Here is a 26,463-nt window from a genome sequence, read left to right as displayed (position 1 = left end):
GGCCAAAATCCTGCAGACGTGTTCGAGAGCTTTAGAACGTTGTTTGCAATTGCGGAAAGCGGTTTGCGAGGCACGAGACACGGCGATAGTTTTTAATAGAAGAAGCAGCAATAAAAAAAATAATACAAAAAGCAAAAAAACAAAAAAAAAAAAAAGCAAAGAAAAGAAAGAAAAAGAAAACAGCAGAAAAGAGTGCAGATGCAGGAATAAGCCGAATGAATAGTTCGCAGCCAGCGGAGCAATAGTTTATTGAGGAATAATCCACGAGTCGGCGCCCAAAAGAAACAACTGAATTCTGAATTACCAGCCCAGGCAAAAGTATATATATATATTAACAAAGAAATTCGTTTTCAAATCCCAACACACCGTGAACTCTTAATATATATATATATATATTCTCATATATATATATATATGTATATATATATGTATATATATAAATGAGAAACAGTAAAAGAAAGGAGGAAAAACGAAATGCCGAACGGGAGGGCAAAATGTGAAAACTCAACAAATAATTACTCAGAATCAAATGATTGATATATGTAGTAACGAAACGCAACGCAACGTAACGAAACGCAACGCTACGCTAAAATCGGCTACTAAATCAGCACATTTAAATCAAATATGGGAAATACAAAAATAGAATAAATAGATTAAATATATATATATATATATAGATATATATATATAAGAATATATATATATAAATACATATATGCGTGTATATGTACTATGTGCTGAAGGCGAAAGGAGGAAAGATCATAAAATACATATTTTATGAACATTTTTTGCATACTTTTTTTTACTGTTTGGCCAAAATAACAAAACTGAGTGTGTTCATAAAGCAGTACAATGTAAACTTAAAAGCAAACTTAAGCGCAAGGATAACAATTAAATCACACCTACTCTCAACTACTGTTCCAATGGATTCTGGCGAATTTTCCGTATTTCCCCGAATTTCCGTAGGTGAGTACCACCCAACACCCAACACCCAACACCCATAACCCCACCACCCCCCGTTCGACTTTGGTGCAATTACGTACCCAAGGTATTATATCTATCAGAAATCGGTACATATCCATCTAAATACATACGTGTGTGCGGCAAAAAGTAGTGGATTTCGGTATCCATGGCCATGGAGTTACCAACTCTGGCAGATGGAACAGCTAAGCTGGTTAGCTGGCTAGCTGGCTAGCTGTATAGTTGGATAGTTGGATAGTTGGATAGCTTTATGGTCATAATTAAATTGGGAAAGGAGGGGAAGGAGGGAGAGGGGGAAAATGTATACTCGGGCCAAAACACATACCACATGCCCAACATACTTACTATTATTGCGAATATGGTCCAACTCCCGACTCTCGAGCGGAAATGAGGCGCGGCTGACTGCGCATGACCAATGAATAATAGCGATACAGAAATGCTTTTATCCCACACTTTGTATTCCAATGCATATCTGGATATCCTCTCTCTCCATCTCGCCATCTCTCCATCTCTTCATCTTGCCATCTCTTCATCTTGCCATCTCTTCATCTTGCCATCTCCCTTCCTCGCCGCCCCATTGGCATGCAAAGGAATTTGGTTTCCATTTTTTTCATTTTTTTTATTTTTTTTGGAAAAGGACTCTGGCATTTGGAAGTGTGTCAGGACATCATCGCTTTCTGTGCGTCGCATTGTCGTTTGCATTGAATCGGACTTACTGGCGCTCCTCCGCCAGGACACATTTGTCCAACAATTATTGTGGCTCTGGTTCTGGGTGGGCTTTGGGGGTTTTGTGTGGTTTTGTGTGGTTCTGGGTGGCACTGCGTTGCCATTGACCCACCTACCACCGATGTGTTGTGCACGGCCAGGAATCGCAACGTGCCCGTCTGTATTGCCATTGTTTTGAAACAATTAAATCCACCGCATAATCCCACGCCAGCCAAACGGAACACGTAACTGGGGATTTCTGAGTTCGCTGGCAAAGTGGAACTCCTCCGTCTGTCACTCACTCCGTCCGTGAATTGGGAAGTCCGTGAGTCTGGGAGTCTGGGAGTCCGGGTGTCGAGGAGTTCAGGAGTCGGGGTGTCCTTTTTAATGGTTAGTTAACTCGTGAGAATTCGACGCTGGCTGGAAAGTAAACAAGCAGCTGCGAATTTGTTTATCAATCACAGAAATGGTGTCGGAATTCCCATTCGAGTGACAACGCCCAAATGTTTGCTGATCCATAAAGGAAAACAGCTTTGCCATTAGATCGCTTTCCCATCCATCGCAACTCGGACTTGCCCATTTTGGGGGCACATTGAAGCCAGATGGGTTGTGCCAAAGCCCCAATCAAAAGGCGGCAAAACAATGGGACAAAGGGGCACAGATTAGGTCAAATAACAATGCAGCTATATACGCACACACAAAAAAAAAAAAATGGGCTGCATTTATGGGAGGAAAGTGAAGATTAGTGGTAATACCTTCAACGTTGGTTAGTTTGTTAGTTCAAGCACAAGTTTGCTTACTTTACTAAAAGGTATTCATGATTTTTGCAATATTATTCAGATGGAAAGCTAAATCCAACTTATGGCACTGGATTAGAAGCCATGACCTACGAGTAGATGAAATCAATCAAGGCTTGACTTGTTGCCGGCTCCATGAAAATTCAATTGAATTTTCATTTGCAAATAAGAAAAATCTTTTCGCCAGTGTAAAACTACAAAATGCTGGCCATTTAGTGCGCAGATACTGGCAAAAAGCAAAAATCCGAATAACATGAAGTAAGCCAAAGGTTTTGAATCAACATCAAGTGAGTTGTTCGAAGCGAATGAATTGAGAGACAGTAGAAACGGTTGTTACTCGATATTCGATTTGGCATGGAGCAAGTTTTAATTGGCCAAGTTGCACAATGAGTGCAATCATTAGTAGGCTAGTAGGCAGACAAAAGTGCGTGTGGCCCCGCATAAATTGGCAAAAAGGGAATAACTCATTTTGCTGGCCCTCGGATCCACACACATGTGTGTTGCAGCTACCATCTTTGGAATGCCTAGAATGTCTAGTCGGAGGCTGCGCATTCAGTTTTTGGAGAGCCACCTACCAGCCACCTAAAAGCCACCCAACAGCCACCTAAAAGCCACCTACCAGCCATCCAACAGCCAGCCGACGACCACGACTCTCGCGTCCTTAATTTTCATCCCTTTATTTATTTATTTTCCTGTCAGCTGCCGCTGTCTGGTGTGTCTGCCCAAGGTTTCTGTTTCTATTTCTGTTTCTATTTCGGTTTCGGTTTCGGTATCGCATTCTGTTTCTGATTCTCAATCTGCTTCTCAGTCTGAATATGAATCTGAATCTGAATCTGAATCTAAAGCTGAATCTAAAGCTGATTCTGAAGCTGATTCTGGTTCTGAGTTTGAATTTGATGCGGTGGACGCCCTCGACAGCGAGGAAAATGTGTCGCAATCCGGAGATTAAATTACCAGGATAGACCAGTTAGCGACCTCGGCTCATCCTCATCCTCATCCGCATCCTCATCACCGCATCATGCTCATCGTGCTCATCTCATCCTGGGCCTTTAAATTATGCGACTTGAGGGGTAAGATGTTGTCATATGTCACATGTATGCGACCAGCCACTTGGCCTGGAGAAGCACTCATAAAGGTGCCCAAAAGTATGCCACAATGTATTTAAAATGTGCATTCTCATCACCAAGTTCCTTATGCCAGTTTGCTTGGGGTGTGTTTCTATCAAATAAAACATCATTTATTTGTTATATATCATACGAATTATGAAACCACTTAAAGAAGTGTCTAAAAGGTTTCTATAAAGGTTTTTAAAAGTATGATACACTGTGTTTCCCATTCAAAAGTGCAATGCATGCATTTTAAAATATTTATTAATATTATTATTCCACATTATATGTACCTGTAAAAGGACACACAACTTTCTCTGTACACTTGCGTATATTATTTATACGATATTAGTTGAACACTTTTCAACGGTTTTTAAATCATTTGCACGCTCAATGTCAATGGTTTGTACATAAACTTAGTTCGTATAGAGTTTTCTATTGGTCGTAATTGCTTTTTTATTACATTTTCGAAAGTAAATAATTGGATTTTGGGTAGCATAACCACGCCCGTTTGAGACTCGCAAATTGTGTGTAGTGCTGTGGCAAACATATTTTAAATGCCATTAATTCCCTTGAATATATCTCGATAATAAGTTACATCTCACGTGTTTCTCTCTGTTTAAAACATGTGTGATTATCCTTGTGGTTATCCTGTATCTGCTCCTTTATTCCTTCACTTTCCATGTGGGCCAGTGTCGTCTCCTCTTGCGGCAATAAATTATCTCACTGCCTCCTCGCCGAAATGACCCAAATTTCAAGTAAAGGAAAATTCAATAAATTATTGCAAAGCATTTGGAAATCTACAGTACCTGTTGCTTCAGCCGTAGAAACTAAATACTCGTACTTAATTAACCTCAAGCCTACAATTTTCTATGTGAAACGCTTTAGTGGGAAATCATTGTTGCTATGTTTCGAATTAATATTGAAGATAAATAGTTTTCTCATAAGCGAAAACCTGCTGATAAATTATTGTATTTTAATATGCACTGGATTGCATAAGCTTGTGTTTGAAACAAGTAATTTGAAACTGATTGCTCGCCGGGGCAAAAGAAAAATCACAGTAATTGCAGTAAGAGCAAACATTTAATTTGCACGAACGAACACTTAAACAAATTAGCTGCGCACACTGGGAGAAAATTCTTTTCAAGCTTTGGGCTTTGTGCAGTAACAATCATAAATTATCTGTAGTCGAGAGCGAGCGATATTGGCTTCGAATTTCGCCAAGTGTAGGCAATAACTGGCGTCAGCAGCGCAGCTTCCAATTTTCCCCTTTGATCCTATAAATTATGTTCGCCTCTGCTTTTTAGTCTCTGATTATCTTTCTGTGCATACGATTGCTGAATTCTGGACGGACGAGTAAATATTCGCTTACAGCCATCGGTGTGGTTAAATCAACCTTATATGGTAACCTTATATAGGTGTAACACCCATCCTTTTTTTTATGTGATTGTTTCTGGGAGTTCCACATACCCCAAGTGAGTGAAACCGACATGAAAACAGTTGTGCAATATTGAAAAGAAAGAAAGTTGAATTGTCGGAATTATTCGAACTGACTCGTAATTCGATTGTTGCAACTACTCGCTGACATTCGGAAATGCATTCGCTTTCGCTTTCGCATTCACAATCGCATTTGCAATCGCAATCGCAATCGTCTTTCTTACCTAATGAATATTAATTATTAATTAGGATTTTTCAGCTAATTGAATCTGCTTTCTACCATTTCTCTGTCACCGCTAAATGTCTGTCCTTGCCTAATTAGCGCAAATTAAAAATTGTGCACTGTGGCCTCGGAGCGCTCTTCACTGTCCGGTGCGGTGCCCAGCATTCAGCATTCAGTATTCAGCATTTAGCATTTAGCATTTAGCATCCAACATTCCGCATTGAACACTCACATCCCCAACCACATTCACATCCACACTCACATCAACATCAACACCCACACTCACATTCACATTCACCTTAGTGCCAACGTGGCTTCTCATTAGTTTCGCTTGGGCAATCCCCTAATGCAGATTTAACTTGAGCTCTATCTTTAAATCATCTCTTTTTGCAATCGTCTCTTTTGCAAATTTAAACTCTTTGATACCTCAGAACACAGGTATCTAGATGCAAAATCCATAGATACATATAACCAGATCGAACAAATGAGTGAAGCAAACAAAAAATATACATTAATGATTCATTAATTCAGAAATGTGCAATTGTGGAATTTAAACATCAAGATCGTATTGCTAGAAACACTTTGATAATTTCTAGCTTTAAAAGCAAATAACAATTTCTAACTTTAAAAGCAAATAACTATTTTATACCTTTGGTATACCCCACTTTCAAACTAAGTAGAGATATTTATTACACTTATTTGAGACAGTTTTCTGTTTCCAAATCCAATTACTTCGATCGCCGCGTTTTAAATACCAATTTCTATTTACAGCACCAAAGGATATCGCTTGCTCATAACTTGGATTCGATTTTGATGCATTTTAATCCTGCTACGGTTGCAATTCATAAGGCGTTTGGGGAAACATTGTGAATATTAGAGTGAATACTAGCATTGAATTTGACATCATTGCCGTCGTTGATTTTCCGAGCTTCCTTGAGCCAAGCCAAGTCAGTTCGGTGCGCCGAGTGATGAATGCATCCGAATCCCAGCTGAAACCGGATGCCATCGAAAGCCTAGCCACAGTCCCAGTCACGAACGCAAAACCACTGCCACAGAGACACCCAGCAGAATCCAGATCCCAGGAGCGATCCAAATGAAAACGATGTTAGAGCTGAAATTGAAGTGGAGAATGTGTGGTTAAAGCGGTGGAGCTAATTCCCATTCTCGATATGGTTTAGAACTGCTAATCAATTCAATAAAGCACAGGACACAGAATACAGGATACAGGATACAGATAAAGATACAGCTAAAGATACAGATAAAGATACAGCTAAAGATACAGATAAAGATACAGCTAAAGATACAGCTAAAGATACAGCTAAAGATACAAATAAAGATACAGATACAGAAACAGCTACTGACATTGTTACTGATACTGAGATACTGAGATACTCAGATAGTGAGATACTGAGCTACTGAGATACTGAGATACTGAGCTACTGAGATACTGAGCTAATGATACTACTGGAGCGAAGTTAACTAATGCAAACAGATAGTTTTAAGTACCATATGAAGAGGGCAGTTTTCTATAAATTATTACCGCGAGGAATTAGGAGAGAAAACTAAGACTTAGAAGTGGGGCTGGATTGGACAACTTCACTTTTAATCACAATATCGCAGCCGCCGTCATGTGGATAAACATCGCCAATTTAATCCTCATCATTGCTCAGCTGTGCGTTTTCGTCACATCTGCCGGGGGTAAGTAAATTATATCCATTAATAAACGTTATACTATATATAATTATACAATACAATTATACAAAGTCAAATAGATTTTACCCATCAACCACATAAGTATTTAAATCATGCAAACGCTTTGGTCGCTGCCACAGCGATAAAACAATGTTTTAAGGAGATTAATTAAATCATTGCAACATTATTTCATTCATTTCAAACGAAATTATCCTCAGCAAAACAATTTGCATAAAGTTGAACATGACATGTTACAAATTGCTTTTGCTGCACCATCAACAAGGGGTAATTGTTGCATAACTGACACAACACACATACAACAACTTCATTTTATGCAGAATATTTTTATTTAATTAATTAAAACAAATGTGCTGTGAATACGAGCACAACTATTTATCAAATCTATGGCAGTTAAAAATTGTGGGCGCTGTAGAGTTTTAGAATTCCTACGCTTTACCGTCGCATACGAAATTCGGCAAAGCGTTTGGATTCTGAAACCCTACCGATCCATTACCATTACCATATTATTAACAATGAAAACACTAATGGGTTAAGGCAATTATCTCATTAATAAACTTTTAAGTGCTGCACGTCGTCACCAAGCTGATTGGAAAAATAAGAGGGGGCAAAAATCACATGATTGAATTTCCTGTCTTTTTGTCACACAAATTGAAGGAAGTATCTGTAATATATCTTGTTTTTTTTAAATAGTAAATAGTTGTTTATAGTAAATAGTTAATTATAGTAAATAGTTTTCATTAAATAAACGGAAATTACCCTTTTGCAGAAGCAGATTACACACTAGATGATTCATTTTGGAACGAAGAAAGTCCTGTTGGTAAGTAAAAACTCTAGTGACGAGCTGCTGTGAGTCCTATGTAACTGTGTGCCACATTTCAGGAGAAGTGGAACGTTTACTTAAGGAGTACAGGCAAAACCAAGAGCTTGTCCGTCGCATTGGTGGTCACTATTACCAAATTATATATCCAGTGCAGCTGCGCCATCACGAGAAGATGGGCATATCCACGCGCGAAGTCAGTCTCCCAAAGGTAAGAGCACTCACACTCGCGGTGCGCTTCGTCACCAATCGAGCTTCACCTTACTTTTGCGTATTTCCAGCCGGGACAAAGACCTCGACCTCATGACGACAGCGGATTTAACAGGGGAAGAACAAAGGTACTACGGGGATTATAAACTTATATTAACTTTGAAACTAATGTTCCATGTTCTGTTCTATTTGCAGAAACACTTCCATCGCACATCGCTGCTGATTAAAGCATTTAACCACAAATTCCGCTTGGACTTGGAGCTCAATTCGTAAGCTAATACATAGAGTTAATTAAATTTATATGAAATATATGATGTGATATGTGTTGCTTTCAGACAACTTCTTTCGCCAAACATACAGCAGAAACACTACCACGTGGGCGGTTATCTGGTGGATGGCAATCGACATGTGAGTTAAGGTTTTAATTTGATAATATTTAAGTAAGGAAATTCATAGCTACGATGCTTTCATGACCTATTACTACTACATTTGAACTAAACCATTGGATTGACTTGTTGCAGGATATCGAGCACTGCTACTACCACGGCACCGTGAAGGATTATCCCGGAGCCAGTGCAGCATTCCACACGTGCAACGGCGTCAGTGGCGTCATCCACATCGGCAACGAGACCTTCGTCATTCATCCGTTCTACGGTGGCGATCTGTCCGTAAGTAGAGTCAAATGCTCAAACTTTGCTGAAATGCAATTTCCCCAATTTTTGAATTTTCCAATTTTTGAATTTTCCAATTTCTCAATGCCCAATTTTCGCCCCTCCCCCCCAGAAACATCCACATGTCATCTTTGAGGCGCGCACAAAGGCGAACAAAGGGTGCGCCAACTCGGGCAATCTGGACTCGTGGCGTCTGTCGCGGCGCACAAAGCACTTGTCCGCCGGAGTTGCCGGCGTTGTGGAGGAGATCCTCCAGGCGGGCGTGGGTCGCAACAAGCGGGATGTGCGGGAGGCGACCAAGTACATTGAGACGGCCATCATCGTTGACAAGGCGATGTTCGATAAGCGCAATGGCAGCACTCGGGCGGAGGTCATTCACGATGCCATTCAGGTGGCCAACATAGCCGATCTGGTTGGTAATCCCGCTATTAATAGCCACGTTAGCTTAGTTAACAATTTTAAACTTCAATTTATTTGCATATTTGCAGTACTTTCGCACGCTGAATACACGCGTCTCGGTTGTCTACATCGAGACTTGGGGCAAAAACCAGGCGGTCATCGATGGCAGCAAGGATATCAGCAAGGCGATATCCAACTTCAACGACTACACCTCCCGCAATCTCTTCCAAATCGAGCGAGACACCACGCAGCTGCTCACGTAAGATTGCAATTCAACTTGCAGATACATACTATTACTATTATATATTTATATATTTTAAAGCGGCGAAACATTTGCGGGCGGCGAGGCTGGCATGGCTGTGCCCGAAACTGTTTGCACGCCCCGTGCTGTGGGCATCAGCGTGGATGTGAATGTGTATGAGCCGCACCTTTTGGCCGGCACAATGGCCCACATGATTGGCCATAACATCGGCATGGGACACGACGACGGACGTAAGAATTATCTCATCAATGCCCCAGTCTTCCACACCAAACAGAATCTCATTTTCTCCCCTCTCCATCTTCTTTTTACCCCCCCCCCTTTGCCGTAGGCGAGGAGTGCTTTTGCCGTGACTGGCATGGTTGCATCATGGCCCAGTCGATTGTGGGCCAGGAGAATGTCCAGCCATACAAATTTTCCGAGTGCAGTAAAAAAGATTACATTGACGCATTGCGGACTGGCCACGGACTGTGTTTGCTCAACAAGCCAAATGAGGTGAGCACTCAGCGGAAAATGCTTCAGCTAGAACCGTTTGGGAATTATACACGCGTTGAGGGAAATACATACATATGTTCCGTTGAAACTTTCTTGCACTCAATTCCCTTTGTTTCTATCAATCATTTTGCCGCCGCTTTAGATTGAGTTACGTCGCAACTGCGGCAACAAGGTGGTCGAGGAGGACGAGGAGTGCGACTGTGGAACCTTCGAGGAGTGTGCTCTGGATCCGTGCTGTGATGGCATAACGTGCAAGTTGAAGTCCGAGGCCCAGTGTGCCAGTGGTGCCTGCTGTGACCAGTGTCGCGTGAGTTGCCACTTGCTTCACTTCCGATATGTATGCTCCCTCTTTAAACATATATGCTTACATATATTCCAGTTGCGGCCAAAGGATTACATTTGCCGTGACTCCAACAACGAGTGCGATCTTCCCGAGTACTGCGATGGCGAGATTGGCCAATGTCCGTCGGATGTCTTCAAGAAGAACGGCTCTCCGTGCGGCCTCAGCAAGACTGGCATCTCAGGTTGGACAGCTTTAGATACTATATAGATTGGTGCTATATGCGGATCTATCCCCCAGGTTACTGCTTCCAAGGCTACTGCCCCACGCTGAGTCTGCAGTGCGAGGCCATTTGGGGCTATGGCGGCTCTGCTGCGGATCGTCAGTGCTACGAGCAATTCAATTCCAAGGGCTCCATCAACGGGCATTGCGGTCGCGATGCCAACGAACACTACATTAAGTGCGAACCAGAGTAAGTATTCTAGTATTCTAGCCAGTCTAGTGATAGCTAGTGATCAATAACCATTTCCAACCCTTCACCAACAGGAACGTCCAGTGCGGAACCCTGCAGTGCAAGGATGGGGAACGGCAGCCAGTGAACGATGGCATCGATCAGCTGTACTCGAGAACAATCATTTCGATCAAGGGTCAGGAGTTCGAATGCAAGTGCGTAGCAAGTGTCCATCAGCTGGCTGGAGGAGAGCAGGTGATGTCCGCATCATAGATAGTCTCACAAACGTTTGAGTATTCACAGGGCGACCAGCGGGCAGGTGGGTTCCAATAGCTATCCGGAGCACGGCCTGGTCAAGGACGGAACTCCGTGCGGTGATAATCTAATTTGCCTCAACCAGACGTGCGTCAGTCTCTTCCCCCACGTGGACCAGACCAAGTGCCCAGCCAATTCACAGGGTCTAGAGTGCTCCGAACACGGCGTAAGTCCACAAACTCTACTCCTATCTACTCTATCTGCTCCACCGCAAGCATGTACTCCTCATATTCATATGAAGGATAAGAAGGATAACTGTGTGATGTGATATGATGAGATATGATGATAATATGATATGTGATATGTGCGTTACTATCCCGAGTACACTTTGCTCCTTATCCACGCATTGCAGGTCTGCACCAATACGAACCGCTGTTTCTGCGACATGGGATGGGGCGGCAACGACTGCAGCTCCGTCGTGCTGCTCACCACAGCACTGCCAACCGAAGCACTGCCCACGCCGGAGAACACCATCAAGATGGAGAAGAAAGAAACCCCATATGGTAAGAAGTGACTATGGTGTCGAGTTCAGCTGCCTCAGATGCTTGTATCTCACCTTGCGCCAGCTGGAAGAGACTTCTGAACAAATGAGCAATACGAATTCGTTTGAAATCCATATTGAATCTATCGAATGGAGCTGGTCTAATCGAATCCAAACTATTCTATCCTAAGATCCTCACTACTGGAGCTCTGCTTGAAACGGCTGCAGTGAAGCCTTAACTATGAATTACCTAAGTATTCGACACTATCCAATTGTGATTTAATCGATTCAAGCAGGGCTCTATCTATATTTCTATCATACAATCCAACTATGTGTTGTTGAACAAGGTCAGTATCGCCTGGTTTAATGACGTTGGCCACTCACAATTGAATAATTGGGTGCAATTCGGTTTTGTTACTTGTATGACAATGGTAGTCAGGTCGGTGATTTCTCGTTTGTACAGGTAAAGCCATTTCCAACTAACTTAAAATAATTTTAAAAAATCAACTGTAGGTTAGGACACTTTCAAATAATTTATTTCAAACGCTCCATTAAATCACACTGAAGTTTGGGAATTATTTCAATTTGTTACTTATATTACTTATCCTTTTATGGTTTTCTCCGTCTTTTTGGTGCATTTTCGAACTCAAGTACTAAATAGTTATTGTTTTCGTAACCTGTAAACATCATTTCAACGCTAGGTAACTTTGAAAAGAGCTTTGTTTTTATACTCTCGCAGTCGTACAAAAACTTCAAGCAAAGGATATCTATATCTATCTATAAAAATACTCCTTAATCTTCTAGTTTTTATCAATAATGTCGTGAAGTTTTTCTTAATATGAGATACCTTCTATTCACTCACCACATTTGAATGCAATCTTATTGTACCAATATCTCTACATGAGTAGCGCGTATCTCTAAAAATCCTACTTTCAGGACTTTCAAATGCTGTATGCGAACGGAAATAATCATTTGTTTCATAGCTTTTATTTTCGGAAAATGTTATAATGTTATTTCAAGCAGCAATACGAACCAAGGCGCATATATATTTATATACTTTGATTGAAAATAAAACGCAACCACCATTTGCAGGCACCTCTGACCAAAATAGGATCAGCACATTAACCATGGTCATCATTTTAACAGTTATCGTCAAATGTGTCTTCATTAGTTTTGCAACACTGGCCGTTTGCTACAGGTAGAGTACCGAGCACGTCAAGCTCTTCCTCTTATGAATTTAGCAACACTACAATCACCACACATCAGATTACACACACACACATCTTACATGCCAACACTTCTTTTTCGATCTTTAACCTCAAGCTTACCATTTGTAAAGTCTGTAATATCTCTGAACTAAAATTGGAAACTTTCAGAAATATGTTTTCCTAACTGGATAATTAGTTCCAAATCCTTTTCGGGAAAATGTATATTTCAAAGTTTAAGAAGTTTAGTGGTATGGCCTGTTTCTTTTAACATTTTCGCAGATGTAGTTAATGTCAACTTTTGACCCATTCCAATACTTTCACTGTCACTAAGACTTCAATGACGTGGCCCTTTAAAATGTACATTGCTTAAGAGCTTTTTCAACACTGACGGAACAGGCCACTGTTTTTGAAGTTCCGATAAGGGTACTCCTTCTTTTCGTGCTCATGAAGTGCTGTACATAAATCTTTGCCACATCCTATCTTATATTTTAACTTGGAGTTACTACACACACTCACATGCCAACATCAAACATTTTACTTTTTGACTGCCCTTTGGATTTAATCGCTGTGTGTAAAATATTCGTAGTGCTTTTATAAGTTTCGAAATTGTTCGTGCTTGTAATTTGTCGTCGTAATCTAAAAAATGTCTAATATCAATATTTTTGTTCGTATAATTTGAGTTCTTAATTCCATTATGGTTTCCGAATTATTTATGACCATATGCATATAAGAACATATCCGTCAACATAAAATGAAAAACACAGCAAACCATTCGAAATAAATTGAAAACAAAAATTATTCTTTATGAATTTACTTGAAAAAATACCAAAAATAAAAAGAAAGTCAATTGCCAATTAAACAAGATAATTTGCCAGGTCATATTTTTTAGATTCTGATTTCTACTCACACCTCTCGTAGGCACACTCACCAGAACACATTAATCAGCCATCATTTATCGACTTACGCACACGATGCCAGAATGGGAAAATTAATAAACTTTAATATTTAAGGACGTTAAAATGCCAAAAACGGTGAGCCAAAATTCTAAAAAGAATAAGTCAGGTATATCTATATAAATCCCCTGTATGTGTGAAATTCAACTTTTTTACATGCTACGTTTTCGGATTTTTTATAAACCTATCTTTTTACTGCACGAAACTCTCGAAAGTAATTAAACAATAAATTAAAAGCGAATTTTAAAATCAAAGAGAAACAAAATCTATAAAATTAGGTGCAGACGCAAAGTAGTTTCCAAAGCTTTGAGGGTATAAAAATGAAGCACTGCTTGCTTTTCAACGTTACCTGCTTCTATTAAAACCAAAATTGATTTTGTATTTCAATTGATACTTTTACAGAAATGAAAGTTCGTTAAATATTTAACAATAACTTTAATGGGAAGCAATTAAACTTTTCTGGGAAGCCTCTATCAAAAACTAACGTATGATTAAGTAGTTTACTGCTTTCCACTGCTTGAAACTATTCTCCCCCTTTCGAATATAATATACCTTAAACTCGTTACCTCATCAACGAAAGAAACATTTATGAATAATATGTGAAATGCTCGTTATTAGTGGTAATTAGCACAAATCGATTACCATTGTCATAGAAAAGCGAACAAAAAGCAAAACTTTAAACTTACTTTTAAGCAATTGTGAGAATCGTTTTTATCCGTTTTTTGGCCATTTCAATAACTTTGGCAATCCAAAAGAATATTTCTCAATGAGAACACATACTACAACGTATGCATGTTATCGTTGTTATAAGTTCTATGTTTTATGTCTTTCATAATAGTTAAGTGAAAATGAATTGAACTAAGAAATCGGTACGAAAAAAAAGAAAGAAGCAAATCGAAATTCGCAAAAGAATAAGTGAGATGCCTATTATATCCTATTTTCCCCTCAAATGCAACAAAACTTTGTATTTCCTTGTTTTTTCGGCTGACTCACAACCCAACTGCAATAATGAAATGAATAACTACGATAACTACGATAACGATATCTTCCTCGATCAATTCGATAATCACCTGGCGCTATCGCAACGCAACCCAACTAAAAATGGTATCATGCAATAATATGAAATGAAATCACATCAAATGAAATGAAATGAATTGAAATGTATTACTCCATTATACGAAAATACGAAAATACGAAACACTCGAACGAAACTGCACACAAACTGCACAAATGAAATACAATGGGGCACATAACGAAAAACTTGGCTGAAAATTCCTCGTATAGAGAACTACCACGGCTCAAATACAGTGTTCCTAGTCGGTGTTCTAATGTCAGTTGTAGGGTTCGTTTTTATAACATTCACCTTGATGGCATTGTGCTACAGGTCAGTTGTAGTACATAGAAACTTCTCCCTGTGTCTAAGGTTAGTTGAAAAGAAGTAATGAAAAAGCCAGCTTTAAATACAAATACAAATTACAACCACAAAAAGAACAAGCAAAAAAATAGTAACATAAAAATATATTTTTTTAAACTTCCAAAAAAAAAAACACTTGCAAATGCAAATATGAAAAAACTTTAGTAAATTTGTTTATTTTGTTTCGCATTTTGATAAATTTGTCTGTGTCGTTGCATTTAAACCATTGTCATTGTTCATTTTTGTTAAGCTTCATATCCAAAAAAAAAAAAAAAAAAATAATAATAATAATAACCCCAAAACGTACTTTCTTCCACCGTGTAATATCTGAATTCTATTATCAGTAGCGTACGCTGGATTTACTTGAATATTTTATTGATTGTATTTCAGTAAATTGGTCCGTGTTTTGTTTCCAAGATACAAAAAGTCGAATTATTTACTCTTGCTCAAAAATCTGCGTACACAACTGCCTACCTCACACTTGCACATCTGTATACATCCTGATCTTGCTATATCTTTGATTCTAACACTCATACAAACATTTTTCCAAATTTTAGAAATATTCCTTGTGGCAGGCTCTAGATCAAAAGTCTAGATCAAGAACTCTCCTTCCTCGAAAGTAATTTCAAAGAATACATTTTTGAATAACAAAGCAATTATGTGGTTCTAAGGCGATTACAATAGTAACATATTTTTTGAGGATTATAGTGATACAAATCGGCCTAATATATTAACTATTTAATGCTACTTTTGGTGTTTATTTAAAACGACTATTATTTTTCGTTTTTGAAGAGTGTCCGATTTGATAAAAATAAATCTAAATTCCTTGGATTTTATCAGGTTCTCTCAGGAATTTTACTCCCACTAACTACTTAAAAAAACTTAAAGATGTACATATAATGTAATATGTCATACGGACAATTAGGATTATGTTGGCACTAATGAGAAAAGAAACCTAAAAAAAATACTTACTAAAAAAAGTACGAAGATTGGTTACCATAAATAGGTGACTCCTACTTTTGAGTTCATATTTTTGTTCAACGAAATATGGAAAAGACTGAATAAGAATTAGATACATTAACAAATTAAGTAGTTACGATATTGGTTTCATATTTTTATCTAACATATTTCATTAATTATACCTTTTAGTTAGTCACCGATTCTGGCTTTAAATTCTTATAGTTTTTGAGTCAATAGCACACAATTTGAAAGCGGCTATACAAAGGATTGCCATTTGTGTATGTTATCGTTGTCGTCAGTACGGCGGTGATCTCGTTGACGTTTTTCATTACTACTTTTGTTCAGTTTAGTCTGTCCAGCACTATAATCATGCCAAACTATATCCATATATGTATAATCAACAAGAAAAATAATGCTGTTGTTTCTGCCACCACCATTAAACATACCTGCAGTACGAAACCGATACCGAACCCGAATCAGAATCCGTAACAGAATCCGTAATCGAATCCGTAACAGAATCCGTAACAGAATCCGTAATCGAATCCGTAACCGAATCCGTATCCGAACCCGTTAAGTAGGGGCATATCCACCATTCGTGGTTTGTGCCCTGTCGATTTAGATAGTAACTCTCTTCATAGTAACTCTCGTAGACCCGAACCCAAAACTATTGAGTATGTGAATATGTATTCGTATAGCCCCCGCTAACTTGCAGCCCAAAGCCAAGAGTAGATATATAATTAGTACAATATACATCCACGACCTATGCCCATATACCATCCAGCTATGTATATGGGAACGTACATATATATATATATATAATATAACCAAGCTGCATATATGGCTTGCGATCGAAGACGATCGATATCTTGACTTCTCTTTGCGCTTAGGGCCCAACATAGATGAAACTGACTTTGAGCTATGGTGGTGCTTTCTGCAGAGTAAGCCTCCTGTGTTCCGAAGAGCGAATCTTTATGAAAGCGAATACGAATACAATGTACACACATAAAGCATTTATGTTTTGTTTGTGTAATATGGTATCAACATTGGGATCAAAAACAACACGCACAGATACAGACACAGATACAGATACAGATACAGACACAGATGCAGATACATTTACAGATACATTTACAAATACATTTACAGAAACATTTACAGATACATTTACAGATACGAACACGATAACACTGAAACACGAACAGGTACAAATACCAATTCTAGTACAGATACAACAGATACAGATACAGATACTGTGGCCTAGCCCACAACCGATATGGAAACCGAATACACCCATATCTTACTACTACTGTCGCCATGCATTGAAATTGGAAACACCAATCAAAGTACAAAATAACGACATAGTAATCAGTAATCAGTAATCGCTACCGATCATTCCCGGTTAAACATTTCGAATTCAAAAACATTCAATCTTCTCGTGCATGCAAAACAAAATGAAACACATCCGCTGAGAATGTAACATATAACAATCATATATGTTTTGAGAACTTGCCGTGCGAAGAACGCCGGTGACTTTTCAGTACATGAGAACAAATCAAATACATTTGAATTTCAATTACATTTATTTACATTTCGAATCAAAATTATTTCCTTCCTTGGACCTTCACTTCCAGTTTGAGCCGCACTGCGCGTAGTTGCATGCGCCTATTCATTGAATTTTCGCGACTAGTTTCTTAGTTTCTTTATCCATATATACCTGATTCCGCATGCGAAACATCTACTAATTTGCTGTCCTTACTTTCCTTTCGATATTTTCATCAATTTCTTCGTACAATTGTACTTATTCAACCTATTATTTTTGTATCATTTGCAAAAGAAACGTGATAGAAACTCCAAAGCTTTAATGCCTTATTATATCAACTTGGCGTGCATTTTACTTTATGTATAGTTTTGAATGGCTTTCAATTTTTTCTACATATATAAGTGCCTTTGCATTGAAAATGAAATTTATGCAAACTGCATACTTAACCTAGAGTAAAAGTCCATGTGAGTCTGTGAGTTTGATGCGAGTGTCTAAGAGACTGATATTTTTTTTAATAAATGACATGAAATGTTAATGACTGCAAAGGCATTTGATCTTCGGTTTTGCCGAAGCTATGTAGTTTTTTTCATCCTTTTTATGACCCTCTAAAAAATATGCATGTTTGGGTGTAAATATATTTTGAAAGACCAGGCGTATAACTGCGTGTTCATTTTTACAAAACATATATACAATTCATAACAAGAATCTTTATATTCAACCCAAAATGTTTATTCAAAATCTGTAAGCATTTGATTAATTAAGACTCTCATTGCAACATTTCGTTTCCAAACAACAATCAACAACAACATCAATATAATGATCCAACAAAACAAAATCAACAAAAACCAAATTGAACCTTTTCAAATCGGTATTTATCAAATCAAAAACGAAATCCATAATAAAATCTCTCTGCAATCAAAACATATTTCAACGGGCCATTAAATACACACGCATGCACGCGCAACAATTTATGCAAATATAAATTAAATCAAATAAAAATTCAAATCAAAATCACAATAAACTAAATCGGGTGCATGCGTGTGTATGTGTGCACGTCTTTACCTCGTACTCTTCAAATAAACCATAAACATTGTTTATTTATTTACTAACCGAACCAAACTGAACCAAAAACCAAACCAAAAACCAAACCCAAAACCAAAACCAAACCAAAAATCAAACCAAACCAAACCAAACCAAAACCAAAAAACATATACAAACCAACGATTTACCCATCCTGTTCCCATAATTACAAAACACTCTGACGTAAAATTAATTTTGCTGCATAATTCAATAAAATAAATGCGATAACTGACTTCATATATCTGTAAAACACGCATAACTTTACGCTTTAAATTATTACACATACTATATACATTGGAGTGTATGCAAAATCTATAATATATATAACGCATATAAATGAATAAACAACTACAACTACAACGACAACAACAACACCGTGAATATGGGTACAACCGATGGCCACATAGGCGAAAGACCACCACACTGAAGTACGACCCGCCCTATTCGAAGAAACCAATTGCCAAGAGCTACGGCGGAGCGGCGACGGCGCCCAACCATCACTCCGTGGAAGAGGTCTCCTTGGACGGATCCAGCAAGTTAGTCTATGCCAATCAGACTGGCTTCAGGTGTGTATCCGCAAAGAAATTAGCACACTCTGGTTGTAAACGATGCAGCAGTCACTTGCTGAGTACTTGTTTACAGCCATCATATTTAGAATCTAAGATGGTGCGGTGATACACGATGCATCAGCATATACCGAAGCATGCATGCTGATTCTTCGTTTACTACCCCTATGGAACAAGTAGAAGCTGCTGGCTGATTCATCGTTTACCACCACTACAAGTACAGACTATGATTTGCCCCTATTTCATTGTTATCCTTCACAGGGACAAGGGAATCCATGGACGACGCTACACGACATGTGGCGAGGACGACCAGTCACATGCAGGTTAATACATAATGTTTACAATTATTAAATAACTTGTGCTTAGATTAGATTCACAAACAAAGTGGCTAAGGGGTGTCACCGAAACCTTGTAGATTCGAATTTCGACTAAAAGTCCCAAAACGGTGTCACAGAAATCGAAAATATAATATTATCATTACAAATGCTTGCTATATTTTCTAGCTAACGAACTATTTTTGACTTTTGTAAATCAATATTAAGCCTGTGTAGATTTCTGAACCACCAATGGATTTTTAAGAGGCTTTCTATTTCTCTTGTGATTTCTGTGAGATCCCTGATTTTGAATTTGTAATTGTGTTTTAGGGGAGGTTCTCGTTCTATGGCCTCTAAAATTTGCCCTTTTCCAAAACCCATATTCTAATCATCTAGGGCACACATTAGGTATCAAAGCATCATTTCTTACACATATCCACAGAAATTAGGGATACAATTAGTTTTTGAAATACAGTGAACGGGAATTTCCCCCTAAAAACTAAGTAATCGTATATTAATGGAAGAACGGTTTGCAATAATTTGTGTTCCTATGTTTCCCGCTTAACAGTTTAGATGCCTTCCATGTTAACGAGCTAAATTTGAATAGAATAACTCTTGATTATCGTTTACTGCTTGTACTCTTCAGAGCTTCTATTATTGCAGTTACTGTTTGACATTAATACTCTACTCAATAGCAATCATAAGTTTATTTTCAGCAAACATATATGTTGTTTATCTATACATACGTACACTTCCCCAACAAGCTTCTTATGCCCTTTTTAAGCGACCCGAGTTTTCACCTTTGTTTTTGTCAGAGCTTTTCTGAATAAATTAACAAACTAATTGTGGGTTTCCTCGACAGTCCTATGCTAATTCTATAAACTATGAATCTATACAATTCTTGTTAAAGAGGTTGATAAACCCTGCCGAGCCTATTGTATTTATATATTGGATCAGAATCAGCATCCAAGTCGATCTTGTTAAATATCGTTTTGAAATTACCTAAAAAGGGCTGAAAAGCATTGTCTACATATTTTTTGTTGGCACTTTAATAAACTGTTTTGATGTTTATGTTAATAAAGATACAATTAGTTAACTTTTACATCCTTCGAAGGGTATTTTATTTATTTACTTTTTGTTGTTTTGCTATTAACGGAGCGCAGTCCATCAAAAGTTGATGTTAATTAATAACTTTTTAAATATTACTAAAGAGCATACGTTCGAAATAATGTTAACTTTTCCGACCCTTCTCTGTATATATGTATATTCTTGAACAGCATCAACGGCCTGTCCGTCCGTATAAAACAGTCTGTCCGTCCGTATAAACGCCGAAAGTTAGGCTGCAAAGTATGGTAGAGCTAAAATTATAAATGTTGATATTACTGTTTGGATAAAACTTGTAGTTTTTGATCAGTATTTTTGGTTTACCTCCTTTTGAATTTATCTGAAAATTAGATACTTTTTTTTTTGTAATTTTGCATCGACTCGCATGATAATGATGATCAGTAATATATAAACTAAATAGGGTTTAAAACAACAAACACACGCACACACACACACACAGTTGAGCAAGAATCAGGAATCTTTTTGCAAGGGACAAAGACTATTCACAAGTAGAAACCAATTGCTGTATGGAAATTGCATAACAAATTAGCCAAACTAACAAGAGTTCAAGTGAATAACTACATACAACATGTGTAGGTACATATTTCTTGTGCAAATTAAGTATACGTATGTACATACATAAGACAACCCTCAATATAATCGCTGTTTTGCAGTCTCGCGCCTATTCTCTACCTGAAAAATTTGTACTATATTCCCTTTACATGCACATTGGAACTAAATACTAACGTCAAACCTAATGCATTATATTATTGGCTGCCACAGAGAAGGGTATATTAAAGAAGCACGGCTACGGTCTGGTGCACGGTGAGCAGCTAAAAGACAAATGGGGCGATGACAATCAGTCCGATAACCTCGAGCTTATAACCCAAGACGGCACCCTGGCGTCGACGAGCGGCGGTGCGGCTGCCTCCGAGGTGGAGCGCACATTGAAATCCCTTAATGGTTATCATGAGGACATCTTGGAGGCGCTGCGAAATGCGGCAACGCACCGGGGAACCGGAACCGGAAACACGCCCGTCGGCAGCGGCAGCCTGAGCGAGGAGATGCTGCGCAAGACGCTGCAGGATTGCAACAACTCCCAGCTGGGCTACTCGGCGGAGCAGTACAAGCGTAACATTGGCTCCAAGTCCAGTTCGCGGGAGAACATCTGCGACAATGCCGCCGTCCATGCGATCATCCTCGATGGCAGCGGCGGCGGACTCGGCGGCATGGGACTGGGCTCAAGCGTGGGAGCCGGCGGCGGCGGATCGACGTCCATGTCGGGTGGCATGCCTGGCCATGGCGGCACCATGCTCCATCATCATCGATCGCAGCATCAGCTGCATCAGCCGTCGACGGTGGCGCTGCAGCCGCAGCAGCTGGATGACGATGATGCACCGTCGACGGGACCGCTGCGTATACGCAATCTGGAGGATCTGATCAGGCAGCTAGAGCACCACTCGTCCCGTCACATGAGTCCCAGCGGATCCGAGGATATACGAATGTCGGAAACAGAGGCCGATCGACACTATAGATTAGAAAGTTCCGCAGCTTGTAGTGAGTCATCTCAAGGGTTAGTGTTATTTCTTCTGCTTCAGAACTTAATCACCGTAAACCTCTTTAAGTATTGGCACCGAGTCAGTCAGACACCCGAAAAGCCTGTCCTGTCCTGTTCTCTTCTGTTCTGTTCTGTCTCGTTCTGTCTCGTTCAGTCTCGTTCTGTCTCGTTCTGTCTCGTTTTGTCACGTCCTGTCACGTCCTGTCTTGTATTGCCTTGTCTTGTCCACATTAAAACAATCGATCGAATAATCGAACCAATCGAACTAATCGAAATAATCGAGAAATCGCACATTCGCTTGAAACACACTTCAACATTTAAATGACTAACTGCTGTGACTATGAATATATAATTCATGATTTCTTAGAAGTTTTTAAACACCTACTATCTGTATTGCGCTTTGTAACATGGTATTGAACGTAGGCAGTGAACAGTTGCTTCCCATTAACCAACCGTATTCTTAATAGTCAACGCGTTTTAATTTTCCAATAGTCAATCAATGTGATACCGAAATTTTCAATTTTACCCACTACTACTACTAAAACTAAATCGTAGAGCAAGTGATTAATAACCCAATATATACATATCTATATATTCGATGGCTTGAGAGTATCTCACATGTTCATACAAAACAACTAACGAAGACTAAAGCCTCATACTCATCAAAAAAAAAAAGCATATACAACAAACAACTAACTCATGATGTTAATTAAAAACAAAAAAAAAAAAAACCGAAAACTACCGACCTACCTACCATTAAGGCATGAAAGCCACTGCTTGTTTGTACTGCAGTATATTAAAATGTAATTCAAGCCAATGCCAATTTATATTCGCATTTCTTGCAGGCTTCAGGCTGGAATACCTTGTGTGATAAAGGTTGGTTGCCCCTCTAACTAACTCACTTACTTACGTACATACTACATATGTAACTTACTACCATCTTGATCTTGAGTGTGGTCTTATTTCTTAAGGGTCTTGACTTCACATCGTTTACTATTCCTATTTACTATTACGTAATCACTTGCACATCTTTTAAAAACAACAACAACAACTACAATGACAACAACAACTACAATAACTACAACAACAACGTTAACAACAACAACAAAAAGAACAACTTGCATTATAACAAATGCGTTGACATATTGCTCTTAAGTTCCTCATGGCTATCGGTCTCTGTTTTGGTCTCGGTTTCAGGCTCAGTCCAAATCCAAATCCAAATCTCGTTTGCCTGTCGTTTCTCTCATAAATCCAATGGAATCCCCAAAAGAGAGCTAACAAAAAAGAAAAAAAAAAGAAAAGAAAACATCAAAAAATAAAATAACCCGAGTTCCAAGTTCCAAGTTCCATGTCCCAAGTCCGATTAACCAAATCCATGAACTCCCATGCCACTAAATAATTTGATTATCTGCTTGCCTCTTCTTATCCTTATCGCCTATAGCTCCAATCAGCAAATACCACAATCTCAGAAAACCGCTACAATTCATGCGTCTTACAGCAGAAGCTGTCGTCCCCGTTCCGATGAGGAGTCCCGATTCACATTCGGCGGCGGACGCTACCGACAGCCGGCATCATCTGGACGCCATGCGCCGCACCAGTCGCACTCACCCCACGCATTCGGACACCATACGCACCACTCCCATGCCCATGGACATGCCACGCACGGTCCACACTCGTCCCATCACTCATCGCACACCCATTTGCAGCAGGAGGACGAGGGCATCTACGAGACCGCTGACCACCACGAGCGCCAGGTGGTCGACGCTCGACTCGACTGCCACGAGACACCAGATAGCGAGAGGTAGGTCCCAGCCACTATTTCTGTCTCTTGGTTCCATTACCATTACCATTGCCAGGCCATCACCCACTACTATCCATTACCCTAGCCACGTAGAGAGCCGTTTGTAAACGATGCAGCAGCTCAGCGATCTTATGATATGATTTAAGCTACTGTGAAGAACTAAGCTGACCTGCTGCTGATGCATCGTTTATGAGCAGCTCAACAGTTTGTAGCATTTGATTTATGCCCACGCCCACAGTTACCCCAAACCCAATTGGCCTGTACCTTCTAGTTTATGGATAATACCACATTGATGTGATTAGATGCCCAATTGAAATTGACTAGATTGATTGACAACTATGCCGTAGCATGTGAAAGATGGTTGTTACTTAGAGTCCACACAGTTTACCCTCTGTTATCCATCCATCCATCTAGTCCAATCCCAATCCCAATACCAATACCAATCCCAGTTCCGCTTCCGCTTCCTCGATGGTCCCCGTTTGTTTTCTTACCATGTGCCGTTGTTCCTGCTACGATTATTATTTTCTAGTGATGACTTTATTCAAGCTCAACAACAGTTAGCCCGGTGGGCGAGTGAGGATGTGGTATCCGTCGTGGTATTGGACCAGCCGCCATCCGGTACAATGTCGGATTCCCAACCATACATCGACGTCGGACCCATTTCGGGGGCTATAGCGCAGCAGCAGCAGCAGCAGCATCCGCATCAGCAGCATCCACATCAGCATCACGGCGATCATCATCAGTCCTCCGCAGCGGCAGCGGTATCGGGATCGGGATCGGGATCGGGAGTGGCAGCGGCGACATCGGTGGCCAACAGTTCTATAATGGCTTTGCCAATCGTCCCAAATGGTATAAGTGTAAGTCAGAGGGACTACTATCCATCCCCGCCCTCAACGGAAACGGAAAGCAGTGGAAGTGTTATCCAGCCGCCCATTCGTCGCGGTATGCAATCGGCGGCAGCAGCAGCAGCGGCGGCAGACACGGCGGCACTAAGTCAGCAGCAGCAGCAGCAATTGCAGCTCCTTCAGCTGCCAATTTATCAGCAGCATCCGCATCAGCATCAGCATCCGCATCAGCATCATCATCAGCAGCAATCAGGCGATACCAGCAGCAGCAACAACAGTCAGTCCGAACAAATCATCGAGAATGGCTGCTACCCGGAATATAAGCATTGATATTGTTATCTACATGGTAGAGAAGATCATTCCCATGGTCCATGTGATCCATGTGTTCTATGTGGTCCATGTGATCTATGTGATCCATACCGCATCAGAAATCGCGCATAGATCAACAATCAGCCACGCCCACTCCACTCCACTCACATGTGCCCGGAGCCAGCGCGCAGCTAGCTTTCTCTCTAAATAAATGAAATTTGTATCGACCTTTATGATTACTTTAGCATAGTTACCAATACGTTGCTCGTGTATAAGCACATAAATAAATGAATTTAGCCCTAAGTAGTTAAGTAAATAAATGTAAATGTGAAGACGACAGGCAGACAGCAGACAAAAACCAAACCAAACTAGTTAACGTAAAATGGAGCGGAGTTAGGCAAAGGACATAAAAATTAGCACACAAATTGAAATGGAAAATGGTAAATGAATAATGGAAAATGGAAAATGGAAAATGAATATGGAAAAACCAAACTTAACAAGCAACAAAAAATGTGTATTCTTATGTGTGAGTGGTAAATAAATAGCCATACTTTATTCATAGATTAATGACAATTATTAAGTGAGTGCATCCCAATTTATATTCATAGTCGTATAATTGTATACGTATAATGATGAGACACAACCGAAAGCAAAAGCAAAAAGCAAAAAAAAACAAAACCCAAAACCCAAACCGAAAACCGAAAACAACAGCAACAGCATTAGCGAAATAAATAATTAAAAATTGGGAAATATTTACATATTTTTTGCATACCTCGGACCAAGCAATGCCAACGTTCGAGTAGGAAAATCTTTCAAAAAAAAAAACCATAAAACAAAAACCGTAAACAGAAAAGAGAAAACTACAAAAAAAGAAAATAAACAAATAACAAAACACAAAAATAAATAAACACAAAACGCAGCTGTAAATATGAAAATTAATATTTATGCTAGTTAGTAAATTATACGATCCTTTGCTGGACGTGTAGAGAACTTGAACATTTCGATGGTCACGGATAAGCGGCAGGAAAAATACAATTGTGCACTGGGCCCAGCCCGGGCTTTAAAAAAAACCCCCTTATTGGGGCAATCTTACACCGACTGATAGAAAATTTTGGGCTATATTGCCAGTTCTCGTTCAATAATCTTAAAAACAAAAAACCAAAAAAACCAAAGAAGACAAAAAACAAAAAACGAAAAAAAACCAAGTGGAATGAATAACAAAAAAAGCTATATACATAATGAATAATTAAAATAATTCAAGAAAACATGAAAACGTGAGAGCGGAGAAAATTAAATCGGAAATATTAATATCTGTATGGTTAAAGTATGAATATGATCAACATAATGTTAAGGACAATGCTAATGTTAATTTATCGGTTTTGAAACATCAGTAATATATCGTATTGTACCGTAAATTAAGCCATTTAGAATGAAACGTACGAATTAAAATTATTTTCCAGCTTTACAACAA

General features: G+C 39.2%; 1 protein-coding gene across 19 annotated transcripts; it reads left to right on the top strand.

Moving 5' to 3' along the window:
- The first annotated feature begins 26 nt into the window (after window positions 1–26).
- LOC6524916 (disintegrin and metalloproteinase domain-containing protein 11) lies at window positions 27–26,457 on the top strand. 19 transcript variants are annotated; one of them, XM_039370195.1, is made up of 25 exons: window positions 29–318; window positions 849–966; window positions 6,021–6,947; window positions 7,729–7,779; window positions 7,842–7,990; window positions 8,061–8,117; window positions 8,185–8,258; window positions 8,325–8,397; window positions 8,511–8,657; window positions 8,773–9,072; window positions 9,149–9,318; window positions 9,382–9,551; window positions 9,650–9,813; window positions 9,956–10,120; window positions 10,193–10,337; window positions 10,394–10,565; window positions 10,640–10,759; window positions 10,848–11,025; window positions 11,212–11,362; window positions 14,786–14,924; window positions 18,903–19,061; window positions 19,323–19,384; window positions 21,263–22,052; window positions 23,479–23,838; window positions 24,368–26,457. In XM_039370195.1, exons 3-25 carry the CDS (start codon window positions 6,878–6,880, stop codon window positions 25,011–25,013), a joined length of 4,512 nt encoding a protein of 1,503 aa, XP_039226129.1. In that variant the 5' UTR covers window positions 29–318; window positions 849–966; window positions 6,021–6,877; the 3' UTR covers window positions 25,014–26,457. The 19 variants fall into 19 exon arrangements, 18 of the variants coding, with proteins under 18 accessions (XP_039226132.1, XP_002100756.2, XP_015045951.1 ...); XM_039370193.1 differs by having other exon boundaries at window positions 846–966; XM_039370194.1 differs by having other exon boundaries at window positions 833–966.
- Window positions 26,458–26,463: the final 6 nt, after the last annotated feature.

Source organism: Drosophila yakuba, chromosome X, assembly GCF_016746365.2.
Source record: "Drosophila yakuba strain Tai18E2 chromosome X, Prin_Dyak_Tai18E2_2.1, whole genome shotgun sequence".
Classification (NCBI taxonomy): Eukaryota; Metazoa; Arthropoda; class Insecta; order Diptera; family Drosophilidae; genus Drosophila; species Drosophila yakuba.
Note: the sequence above shows the minus strand (reverse complement) of the source record. Positions and strands in the feature narration are given on the sequence as shown.

Excerpts from the sequence above, each read along its gene's own strand:
- LOC6524916 (XM_039370195.1), top strand. The coding sequence starts at position 6,878 with ATGTGGATAAACATCGCCAATTTAATCCTCATCATTGCTCAGCTGTGC. Across the intron at positions 8,398-8,510 it reads TGGTGGATGGCAATCGACAT|GATATCGAGCACTGCTACTA; the intron begins GTGAGTTAAGGT and ends GACTTGTTGCAG. Across the intron at positions 9,814-9,955 it reads TGCTCAACAAGCCAAATGAG|ATTGAGTTACGTCGCAACTG; the intron begins GTGAGCACTCAG and ends CCGCCGCTTTAG.